This window comes from Terrapene carolina, unplaced genomic scaffold (genome assembly GCF_002925995.2).
Source record: "Terrapene carolina triunguis isolate 2854851 unplaced genomic scaffold, T_m_triunguis-2.0 Scaffold951, whole genome shotgun sequence".
Classification (NCBI taxonomy): Eukaryota; Metazoa; Chordata; order Testudines; family Emydidae; genus Terrapene; species Terrapene triunguis.
This window is the reverse complement of record NW_020665302.1, coordinates 8143809-8156063: the sequence shown is the minus strand read 5'-3', so window position 1 is coordinate 8156063 and position 12255 is coordinate 8143809. Positions and strand designations below refer to the sequence as shown.

General features: G+C 39.9%; 1 protein-coding gene across 2 annotated transcripts in view; it reads left to right on the top strand.

Moving 5' to 3' along the window:
* The window catches only part of CIT (citron rho-interacting serine/threonine kinase), a 90819-nt gene that overhangs the window by 27856 nt on the left and 50708 nt on the right, over positions 1-12255 (top strand). For both annotated transcript variants that reach the window (XM_024197388.2, XM_024197387.2), the window contains exons 11-17: positions 3250-3355; positions 4211-4354; positions 5864-5983; positions 9256-9426; positions 9701-9754; positions 10273-10326; positions 11826-11966. In XM_024197388.2, coding sequence (XP_024053156.1) covers positions 3250-3355; positions 4211-4354; positions 5864-5983; positions 9256-9426; positions 9701-9754; positions 10273-10326; positions 11826-11966 — 790 coding nt within the window. The remainder of the gene's footprint in view (positions 1-3249; positions 3356-4210; positions 4355-5863; positions 5984-9255; positions 9427-9700; positions 9755-10272; positions 10327-11825; positions 11967-12255) is intronic.

The window sequence follows — 12255 nt, the reverse complement described above, 5'->3', positions numbered from 1 at the left end:
GTTTGCATGGTAGCTTTTGCTGTCAGATTGAATGTGTTTAACTTCTGAGATAACTCTGAATGAGGGGGTATGTAACAATGACACTACAGCACACAGCTCACATCTTGTCATAAAATCCTTTGGGAGTTTGGATCTCCGTGATGAGGCTTCTGTTAGATTTTAAGCATCCCCGTTCTCTTGATTACTCTCTCTTCTTGAGACTTAAAAAGGAGGTAGCGGTACTTATGAAGCAGCCTTAGTAGAGTTTGCATGAAAGGAGGAATTAGCTGAAGTGGACACTGCCAAACTCTTATGTGTGCCTAATGCAAATCCAGTATATGGAGACCGGCTTGCTTTGGGGTTGAGATGTACTGATTTTCATAGCAAGAAAAAATTGCCATAGTTAGCGCGCACAGTTTTTTAAGGGATCTTTTTTATTTTGAATGGGAGGGAAAGATTGCAATGTATTTCTTCCCAAACCCCACACATCACACCTGAGAAGCTGCTGTCTCCAGAGCCAGTTAATGACATTCCAAACTTTGGCTGGGGGATCATTTAAGAGTAGCAATACACTCCGTTCCATCCCACCACTCCATTGCTGTGTGGTGTGCTTTCTCCCTGGGTCCCATACTGTTGTTCCCTGTGTTGCAGTGCAGCTAGATGGTTTAGTTGGCTCTCCAGGCAAAATGTTTGAATTGCAAAATGGTGTGTACAGTATTATGAGCCTGTTCCTTTAAAAAAACAAAAAACGCACACCAGGATGAAACAGGAACATTTATAATGAACCAGTGGGGCAAGTGTCCTCTTTCCTATCAGAACTAGCTAGAATCTGCTGAGCAGTGCCTGTGGTATGAGCAGAAAACTAAAGTGCGATGATTAATAGTGTGGAACTATGATTATTTTTAAAAAATGGCTTTTGCTGAGCTAATTTAGAGATCTTAAAAGTTAACATTTTAATATAAAAAACTTGTCAAAATTATCATTACACATTTGCAGTTATTTTTATATTTATAAGAATTACATTTTGAAGCAGATTCCTTTGCATCTTTTTTAGTTAATGTGATCTTTTAATTTTTATTTCTAGGACTGTTTTTTCTCACCTATCCATTTTTAGCCTTGTTTGTACGCCTGTCTGTGGTGGGATTTAATAAGTATTTTTCTCTGATGGCTGCTTGTTCTCTGGAGGAGTATAGATGTTTTGATATATTAACTTTTAAAAATGATAATCTGGGGGATAGGGTTGATTAGACCAGTTAACCAATTTGAGTGTTTAACCACTGCATTCAATTTTAAGATTTATTCTTCTAATAAATCCTTGTTATATCTTGTCATTTGATATGTGGGTTTCATTCTTCTAATAGGCTTGTTTCTTTGTTAGTTTTTAAAAAAAATGATTTCATTATATTAGATATTTCTACGCAGGTTGGGAGTGGTGGGCTCTGCTATACTTAGGTTAATATCAGGATTGCATTCCAAATGGCTTTAGAAGGTGGCACTCATTAAAATCTGTTGTTCCATACATGCTGCTGCAGCACAGTTTTATAAAGTCCATTTCTTTTCATGTGTGTGACTAATACCCTCTGTATGTATTTGGACTTGGGAGTACATTTTCTCAGAAAATGGTGGTGGTAAAATCAAACTTTCCTTGGTGTAAGAAGAGACAGTGCTGCTGTGTGTGGGTGTGTAGCTATGTGCAAAGGGCTGCTCGAAGCTCATTTCTCTCCATGGGGATAACTGGCTGCATACCAAAGCTGTGGCCAGGAGAAGCCGGCAAGCAATGTGTGGGCAGACTGCATGTTCTTTTATTAGCACCTTCATTGTACTTTTAAAATCTCAACTAACAATGAGCTCTAGGCTTCTTCTGTTAAAACTGGTTCCCTCATTAACTGCTTAACTACCTAGTTGGAATCACATTTTGCTACAGGGAATTGTTTCTGTCGAATGTGATTTTTGTCTTTTAATTTTTTTGTATAATTTGAGATGCATATTTAAGCAGGTAATAGTTAAAACATCTGGTTTAAGAGTGCAAAACACTAACATATGCTCCAAATCACGAATAGTCACTTCTAATGCTTTTCTAGAATCAGTTTAAGCCAAAAGTTCTCAAACTTTTTTTTTTGCTGGGACCCCCTTTGTAAATATTTCAGGTTTTGATGACTGCCCCCCAAAAAAGTGATGACAACCCACCCTTATCATGCCATCATTACTTCTGCACTGCTGCTGGCTGTGGCACTGCCTTCAGAGCTGGGTGCCTGACTCTGAAGGCAGCGCTGTCGCCAGCAGCAGTGCAGAAGTAAGGGTGGCATAGTATGGTATTGCCCCCTTTACTTCTTCACTGCTGCTGGTGGCAGCAATGCCTTCAGAGCTGGGCGCCCAGCCAATATCCGCCACTCTCCAGCTGCCCAGCTCTGAAAGCAGGTCAGAAGTAAAGGTGACAATACCATGACCTCCCCTACAATAGGCATGCAACCCCCTTTGGGGTCGAGATCCCCAGTTTGAGATGTGCTGGTTTAAGCCAACATAAATGGTTAACTTTATGGGGGGTAAAGAACCCAATCAGAGAGAGTGCTAAAAAAATCTAAATGCGTTCCTCAATTTCCTGGAGTCAAATTTCAATGAATGCTACGGTTAAGTAGATTTTTCTCAGGAGACACAGCTTATTGGTGGAACTTTGAGATCTAGAAATGTGGCTAATTGTGTCGGTGTGGATGAAATAGAGAAGGAGTGTAGAGCTGGACTGGGAATGTTTCAGTAAAATCCTGGGATAGCAGAGACCAAGTTAATGAGCAGGTGCTTCAGCTCACTGTTGTTCACAGTTTGGCACCTTTGAGTTTTCAATTGCTTTTCTAGTACTGTCTGCTTTTGTTTTTGAAACCTGTTTAACAGTAACAAAATATAACAGGCAATGAATTTTCAGAGAATTATTTAACTTCTTGAGTGGTTAAAACCAATTTGACATTTGGCTTTTTAACACCTGCAAGGAGCATCCAGAAATGCTTTCTGTGTCACATTGTTTGATATGTATTTAAAACTTACTGTGTAAATGAAAGTACTAATCTTGTAACCAGTAGAGGAGCTGACATGGTGGTTACTAATGACACACAATGTTGATTGACCTAACCTAGTAGCTATTACACCATATAGTTTGCCTCATCTTTCCTCCTAGTTTAGCCCAGGATAACTACCCAATGGTCTGACCAAAGTTGTTTAAGTGGAGAGTCCTGTACCGTTTTGCCTATATTTATGTATTATTTGGCTTTGTTCTTATAGGTCTGTTGTCTCGGGGTTGGACTCTCCAGCTAAGATCAGCTCCATGGAAAAGAAACTCCTTCTAAAGAGCAAAGAGCTGCAGGACACCCAGGACAAGTGTCACAAGGTATTTATTTATGTGAGTGGCCTCCCTCATTGCTCCAGGAATCTACAACCAATGTATGCCAAGGGATCTGTCAGATGCTGCTGATCGTCCAGATCTGTGGTGGGCAAAGTTCTTTTCCTTCAGTGAAGTGGCTTCCTGATCAGTACAGAAGAAGTTGAATTTAGGCCATGCCTTTGCTGTAGATATGTTAAACTTAACAAGAGGAGGCTCTGGATTTTAAAAAGCCCTTTTCTCACCATGACACAGATGACTGCTTCTTCCACCATGCAGCATTTACTTCTCATCGGTTGCAGAGTTGCTGCATTTCTGTTCTGAGTGATACAAAGTCTCTCTTCCTAGTCCTTCAGCTTCTACTTGTGTAACTGTTGCCATTTCATTGATTATGGTGAACATCTTTTAACAGTTGCTGTTTCTTAGTAAAGAGAACTCATTGGAGTCTATAAAAACTCAAGTGTTGTTTGAGACTTTTATGAGAGTGCAATTATTTGTCTCCCTGTCTTGTGCTGGATTTGACCATTTCTTCCTGCAAGGAGATGGGGGAGACCCATCCTCTGGTCCAACATGGATTTGGGATAAAGCTAAAGTGACCCATCTCTGCAAAACCAGAGATGACTGAAGAATGACTGAATATGAACAAGCAGCTTGAATGAATGGGGTGACTTAGACTTACTACCTGTCCTTGTGAAGAACTGTGCATTCCCAGGAGCAGAGACAATGGTATTGGAATTTAAATAGCATCTGGAGAATTATAACTAGGAGTCTCTTAGAGACTGAAATTCATCACATGTGGTGCGTTGAAATTAGCAACTGACAGAGCTTTGGAAATGCTTTTTAACCTTTCAATGTTTGTTACAGATGGAGCAGGAAATGACGCGATTGCACCGGAGGGTGTCAGAGGTGGAGGCTGTACTTAGCCAAAAGGAGGTGGAACTGAAAGCCTCTGAGACCCAGCGATCCCTCCTGGAGCAGGACCTGGCAACCTACATCACAGAATGCAGTGTGAGCCTTTACCCTAGTCCTTTTCCCTCTGAAGGTGCAATTTCTGATGGTCTTTAGCTTTCTGTTCCATGATGGTCTTGGTGGTGCATATACAGTAAAGAAAGAAGATAATGTGGAAGAGGAATGGTTGTCTATTGAAATCGGAGCAGTAAATTGTTTGCAGAGTATTGAAGGCCTGGTAGATATGGGTTTGTTCAAACTTTATTCCTTGGCCTATGTGCTTACAGCATCATTCAGTAGTAATGGTAAAGGAGCTAAAACTGTTGTCTTGCTCACAATGAACTACACTCTGGTTCTCTTCTTGTCCTAGTAGAAATACTGTACCGCTTTTGGGTTCTGATCTTGAGAGACTTCAGAATGAAAGCAAGGTGGGGCCTATTCAATACTTAAAGGAAAACCTCAAAGGACAACAAAGGTGTTTCAGGACATGGTGGTGTTGACTCAATGTGACATTCTGAGTTTGTACTGCTCCAATTCCCCAGGGTAGTGATAGCAATGTGTCTGTGGCAAGTGCTGTTTTTCAGATGGGATATAAAAATGAGGCCCTTAAAGATATGTATTTAAGATCCTTTGTCATTTTTACAGGAGTGGGGATGTCTGCCCTGTTGTCTTGGCAAAATTCCAATGAGGATGTTTACACTCTGCCTACTTAAATAGTGCTTATATTTTCAATTGGATGTGGTATTTTTCTGTCCTCCTTCCCCTCTCTCACCAAAACCCTGTCTATGTAGCATGCCAAGACAACACTCTATCAGTGGCTGCTTTTCAGTGGAGTGTGAAGCATTTCCTATAGAGTGTAACTTCATTTATCTAAATAGAATGGGGAACATGAATTTATCCAGATAAATGGGGGGCTTTCAATGCAATAATGCACAGCAGGAGGTGCATCTGAAGCTGGGTTGAACCATCTGGATATACTATTTTCTATTGTATAAACAACATTAAAAAGTTTTGGATCCTTCTGGATGAAAAATGATGTACTCATTAAGTAGGTGACATGAGCATTTGTCTAACTTGAAGTTTGTAAGCAAAGGTTTTGCCGAAACCTTGAAACAATAGTGCTGCCCTTTTCTCTTTAAAGTTTAAAAAAGAGTAAAGGACATAACTGAGTTCAACAGTGGGGAGAAAAATAGCAAGTCATGGTTGTAATATAGCATCAGCTGAGTGCCAGTGCTAGAGATGTGAATAGATAGTGCTAAAGGATGGATAATTAATGTTGCTAAGAAGTTTCCCTCATTGTGTGTGTTCTTTGACTCCACACCTGGTCTACAAGAGTAGGGTTTGAACTAACATCTCTGTGCAATAGATGGTATTTGTAAGTGTATTGCTTTTCTCCAGCTGGAAAAATTGAAGTTCAGTAGCAGTGAATTTGCAAGTTTCCGTAATTGGTGTCTTAATTTATGTTGTCTCATAGTATTTGAGGAGAAGCTTTGTGTTCCTTTGACTGAGGATATTTCTTACAGAGTAGTGTGCAAAGGGTCTATGCATTGAACATTTTGCTTTCTGCAGAGCTTAAAGCGAAGCCTGGAACAGGCACGGATGGAGGTGTCTCAGGAGGATGACAAGGCGCTACAACTTCTTCATGATATCAGAGAGCAGAGCCGAAAACTGCAGGAGATCAAAGAACAGGTACAACTGCTTCTTGGGAGCAGAATAGCTGACAGTAGAACTCACTGCATGTATTACCCGCTTCTGATGCCAGGAATGTGTTTTATATTGGTGGGATGCCAAGGCTCCGTGTGTGTGTGTCTGAGGGGATGGGGAGCAGGAGGGAAGAGTTCCTTAAACAAAGTAACTAAGAACAAATTTGGACGTGTGTGTGTGTGTTTGCAAACATGCATGGTCTCGAGTCTTCCTATATTTTTTTGCAATCCATCAAGCTGATCAAATGACATCTTTGCCTAAAAAACCAAATTAGGAGAAAGTTGCAATATTTTGTGAAACTGACATGTTGGAAAAATCCATTTTAAGCAATCAAGTTACACAGGTTAACAAAGGTTAATATTGCTTTCACCTAAATCCTCACATGGGAATTCTGAATTGGGGGAGAAGCACATTAACCCATATCTTGTTTTAATTTGACCATTTTCAGTGTCTACTCAGTTTTGAATGTGGCTGTTTTTCAAAATACTGCCTATGTCGCTAAACTGTTCTTTTTCCAACTTTAGCTTTTTTTGCAGAGAAGATGTTTGTTTGTTCAGATAATTTTTTTCCTTCAGAAAAGTGGTAAAAAAATCATTCTGTGAATTTTGTTTTACTGGGGGTGGGGAGAGAGAGCTTAAATGAAAAATACAACAAATAATGTTGGGTAATTTTAAGATTAAAAATAGTCTACCACACAGAACCCATTACATTCTATGGTGTAATGGAAACACATTATATTGAGAAAAAGAAATTGTAATTTCTCTGGAGTTCAAACAATAGTTGGCAATCATCTACTGCTTTTCATCTTCAAAGCACTTTACAAATATTAACTGACTAATATCTTTGTGTGTAAGACTCGTATGCACAGAACCCTTGGTAATAGCTCTTGTCTGGAGACTTACCTTATGCAAAATTTAATGAAGTGCAGATAAAACCCTCAGGATGTGGCAGAACCATATATACAGCTCAAGTATTCGTTTTGCTGGTTGTTTTGGAGAATGACAGTGTTCTAAGGCTAGCTACTTTGAGTGCCATTGCTGCTTTAGTAGAGTTGTTTTAAATATTTGTTATATGTAGAATGTTTTTGGATGATAACTAGGTTGTGAAAATGTACAAACTTATTTGTCAGAGAGGAAAAATAAAAATGTTAATAAAACTTGCATCCCAACATGATTTGAACTCAATATCTTAACGTAGATTTTGGCTAAGATTCATGAGAATGTTAAGGTGCTGTTTAGGTCACCAGAGGAAATTGTGTCTTAAGAACCTACTACTGGGTTCCTCTGAGTTATCGTAAGCTCAGGTGCTAGAATGCTGCATAAACATGCAGTGTAGTATCTGCTCACTCATACTAGCTGGTCAGTCTTGGCAAATAAGAGGGCTTGGAGCATTTCTTTCAGGAAAAGGAAATTAGGGTCTGAGACAAAGGATGGAGATGCTGGGGGGGAAACCCTAAGAAAAGCCATGCTTGGGGAGAATCCTGTTGAGGTGGTGATACTTAAGTTACCAACAATGGCAAATCCCACAAGGAGAATAAGTTCAAGTATTTGATATTTCAGGGTAATGCCATAAATTCAACATCAATTTGGATACAGTGTATAAGAGAGCATTACTATTTCTGACTTGGCTTCTAGACATTACTTTACTTAGTATATTTTTATATGACAGTTTTTAATCTCTGGTTAGTTTTCACTTCAGCTTTTCTGTGTTCAGTTGCCCAACGTTGGATGCCTTAGGTTAAGATGTGCAAGTGGAAGTGTTGTGTGTTTGAGTTGTGTGGCATTTTCTTCTGACCTTAGTATATGATGTGCTTAAAGAAACAGCCTGGATAGTATCAAGAAGCAAGAAAAACTGAAATTTTATTTAACTATTCCCAAATTCATTAACTTTCTCAATGGCATGTGAGGCCTTGCTTATAATTCCTTTGTCAAGTGATTGTTGCTCTAGAAATTGAGTATTCTTGGAAGTGCTGATCCAAATTGTGATCTCTGAGCAGAACACACTTCTTCCAAGCATTCTGCATCTTTTTTTGCACAAATCCATTGATGTGAAAGGATATTTTGAGCTAATGCATGTTTGCCTCACCTATGGTATAAAAGCTTCAGCCCCGTCCAGGGAGAAAATACTTGGACCGCAACAGTTGGACTTGGTGGGAGGATGGACCAGCTAGGTCCCCTGTTGGTATTATGAAACAGCGAGTCACTCTAAGGCAGAAGGCTGCTAGTGGCAACCTCCAGCCATATGTGGCAAGAAGTGGAGAGAGCAGAGAATTAACTGATAAATATGAATTTGAACACAGGAGAAAGTAAAAGTAGTGGGTGAATGGGCAAGGTTTGGTAGGGAGAATTGAATAATTGTGTGTGTATATGGACTCTAAGAAAATAACATGGAAAGCAAGATCTGTTATGTCCTTTCTCCCATTCCTTTGTCTGTGTTGTGTACTTGCCTATCATACTCCTGGTGCGCATGCTCCCCACCCACCAGATAGATAAATATAAAATCAAGCTCTTTAGGAAAGGGACAATATTTGTTTTCTTGTAAGCACTTGTATATTTAAAGGACTATACAAATGCGTACTATGTAACAACAATCAACACTTAGATTCCTTTACTGAAGATTTCATTGGTCACCTCAGGATCTATCTACACCCACTTCTCACCTTGCATGCTTGCTCTAATTGGAACAATCAGTCCAAATGTTCTTTCTGTTCTTCGATTTTTAGGCATTGCACTTTTCCAAAATTTTTATTCCAAATCCTTTATTGTAGTTTAATGGAGGAGTGGACTACATAGAATAGTGGCCTTTGGGGGGAAAATGTGACTCCTAGAGGGTTATCCTCCAAAGGTAGCATTTGATACTAGATTACCGCTACTCCCACCAAGAATGATAGAGGACTTTTACTTTAGGTTTAATATGTTTCTTTCCTGAGCTATCAAAAGAAACCAATAAACTGATGGTTGGAGGCCACAACACATTTTTTTTCTCCTTTTCACCCACCCCGACCATCCAGGTTTGTAGTAATTCTCATGTTATCAGTCTGAATAACTTTGAGAGAATATATCTGGGTGTTTGACACAAGCCAGAAAGGAATGGATATTGTATTCTGCCTGGCTCTCACCCTTTTATTTTATGTTTTTGTCCTCTCTTTATATACTTTGTCTGCTTTCTGCCTACTCCATATAGGTACTATCGTATTGTTTGCCACTCTGTCTTTCCTCTGTGCTTTCCAAAATGTAACGTCTCTTTTCTTCCCACAGGAGTATCAAGCCCAGGTGGAAGAGATGAGGTTGATGATGAATCAGTTAGAAGAGGATCTTATTTCAGCTCGTAGACGTAGTGATCTCTATGAATCGGAGTTGAGAGAGTCACGATTGGCAGCTGAAGAATTCAAACGTAAAGCTACTGAATGTCACAACAAACTACAGAAGGTAGTGAAGGCTCCCTGGGAAAGGTGTTGTTACACTCCTAGTTTCTAGTGTGTGTTGGCTGGGATTTATAAATGAGTTGCATTCAAGTCCTTGGAAACTTGGTACAGGTTGTACAGTTGGAAGCCATTTTGTATTACCAGTATAGTTGGAACAATTTCATTTATTCCCTGTAAAGCTGTTTACATTTAAACTGCCTGAGTTTATGATTCTGGGTGAAGTCCAAGATCCTAAAACTTTTCTTCAGAGTTATACATTTTATATTTTTAAATTACAGGCTAAAGACCATGGGAAAACTGAAGTAGGAGAGCTGTATTCCAAACTGGAGAAGGTATGCTTCCTTAGTGTCAGTAGAGTTTACTGCCCAAGTATCTTGTCACTATCAGAAACCCAGAACATCCATGGATAGTCAGTGGCATGAACAGACTTCCATCCTCTCTCTCTGTGGGACCGACTGTTCTGTGTGATTTGATTTAAAGCTGGGCTTGGTCAGTCCTGTTGGCATAGCTACTCTATAAGTTCAGTTGACAAGACAAACCTGTTATGAGCAATCTGTGCTGGAGGTGGGTTAAAAGAAAAACCCTGTATGTATCATTATGAATGAAGAATGTCACATGGAAAATATGATTATTCTGAAAAATAAATTTATTTAGTTCTGCATGCTGTGTCAAAGTGATTTATTTAGTGACAGAAATATGGCAAATGGTCTAGAGGAAATCAGGAGCAGGAATGCATTGGATCATCTGGCAGGTTGGAATTATAGAGAGAGAGATTCTGGGAACAAGTCTAAAAGAAATAAATCACAAGTACGGCAGACATTCATTTTTTCTCCCTTGCATTTAACTGTAGATCAATACAGAGCAGCAGACCAAAATCCAGGAGCTGCAGGACAAGCTGGCAAAGGTAAAGTCAGGGGTGGGGTTGGTGAATTTTTCACAAGGCTTTCCAGCAAAACCCTAATGCAGGGGAGATGTGCACTGTTTCATAGTCAAAAATAGAATTAGTCACAGCAAGAGGGGATGTCAGAGGGAGAAAGTGGGGGTGGGAGCCGGGATCTGAAATCAGAATTCTCAATATGCTTTCTGCTCTTGAAATGTGTCAGCAGTGTTTATTTTTACAAATGAAGCTGAGTCACAACAGGAATAATGCGTAGAAATTCTAATTTAAAAGGCCAGCATGGGCGTACAGCACCTAACACGCTATCCTAACCTTTTATTTCTGGAGACTTGGGTTCATGTCTTGCTAGTTCAGCAGTGAAATGTATTTTGGTCTTGGCTTACTCTCCCAGCATGCTTTGGTATTAATCATAAAATCACTTCTCAATTAGCAGTCTCTACTCTGTTGATAGGTCAAACAGTAGAATGCAGGGGACTGGACTAGATGACCCATTCCCGGTCCCTTCCAGTCCTATGAGCCTATGATAAGGGTTCATGACAGGATTAGGATACATTAGCATCTAGAGGAAGTATACACAGTACCTACCTTGCTGTAATCAGTGCTATCAGTCTCACTTTAATGAGCGCTGAAATTCCAGTGCACCCAAAAGGGCTATATGTGAGAAAACACTATACCAGCTAATACATTGCTAATGGTGGTTCTTTTTGGGGCGAGGAGAGAGCTAGCCGCTTCATATCCATCTGGGAGCATCTCAAACCCCTCCCCACAACTAGTCTGCTGGCTGTTTTGGCTTTCCAGAAATGGGGCTTCCTTAAGGATAATGAATCTGTAGTGTGAACATTGAGGTCAAAATAGTCTGAGGATGTCACTTTCATCTCAGTCCTTCAAGCAGGCCACCAGTTTTCACCATTACTATCTCATTCGTTCCAAGAAATGATGTGGCTCAACACAATGTTCTCTCAGCACTTGAATAGAAATATATCTATGAATCTTGTCTCAAGGGATTAGGCTGAGTTTGTGGACTAGGCTTGAGCTCCAGTGCAAGTAGAGCAGTAGAAGCTACTGGTACAACAAGACAGACCTGTAGTAGTTCTTCCCTCATGCTCTTTCCAACATTTGCAACAGCTGAAGTGAAGTTTGGAGCAGAAGTTTGAACCTGGATTCATAGAGTTTAAAGGCAGAAGGGACTAACATATCATCTAGTCTGATCGCCATCACAGGCCACTAAACACCAACCAGCCAGCCTAATACCAGATGTCAACCAGAATTAGACCAAAGTATTACAGCCCTCAGGAGACTAAATGAAATATTCCTTCACATGGTTGGATGTTGTGCTAATTCTAGGCTGCCAGACCAGGCTTTTATAAATGTTTTATTCAGAATGCTGAACATCTGAGGTTGCCATCATACTGTACATGCATCTGTTACTATGAAGACTTTTTGTGTGTGTGTGTCTTTGTACTAACATTTACTGATTTTTTTTTTTTTTTCCCCTCTTGGTTTAGGCTGTGAAAGCCAGCTCTGAGGCAACTGAACTTCTTCAGAATATCCGTCAGGCAAAGGAGAGAGCAGAGAAAGAGTTGGAGAAATTGCAGAATCGGGAAGACTCTAATGAAGGCATGAAAAAGAAACTGCTTGAAGCAGAGGTGAGCAGAGAATTTCTGGCTACACTGGACTAGTCAATAGAATGCAACTGGGCTTAGAAACCCCTACTTGTAGAACACTGAATGGCCAGGATCCCTGTAACAGCTTGTCAGAGGAGAGAGATTAGAAAATAGCAGTTGATTATCCATTCTTTTATAAATGTATTTCTCTGAAGAATACTTACTGGGAGGCTTTTTGGTGGTGTTTTCCATCTGGATTCAACATGAACATGTGACTAGGTTAAGTCTTTGGGAGTGGGGATGATTTTGGATGTAGAAGAGGACCACATAC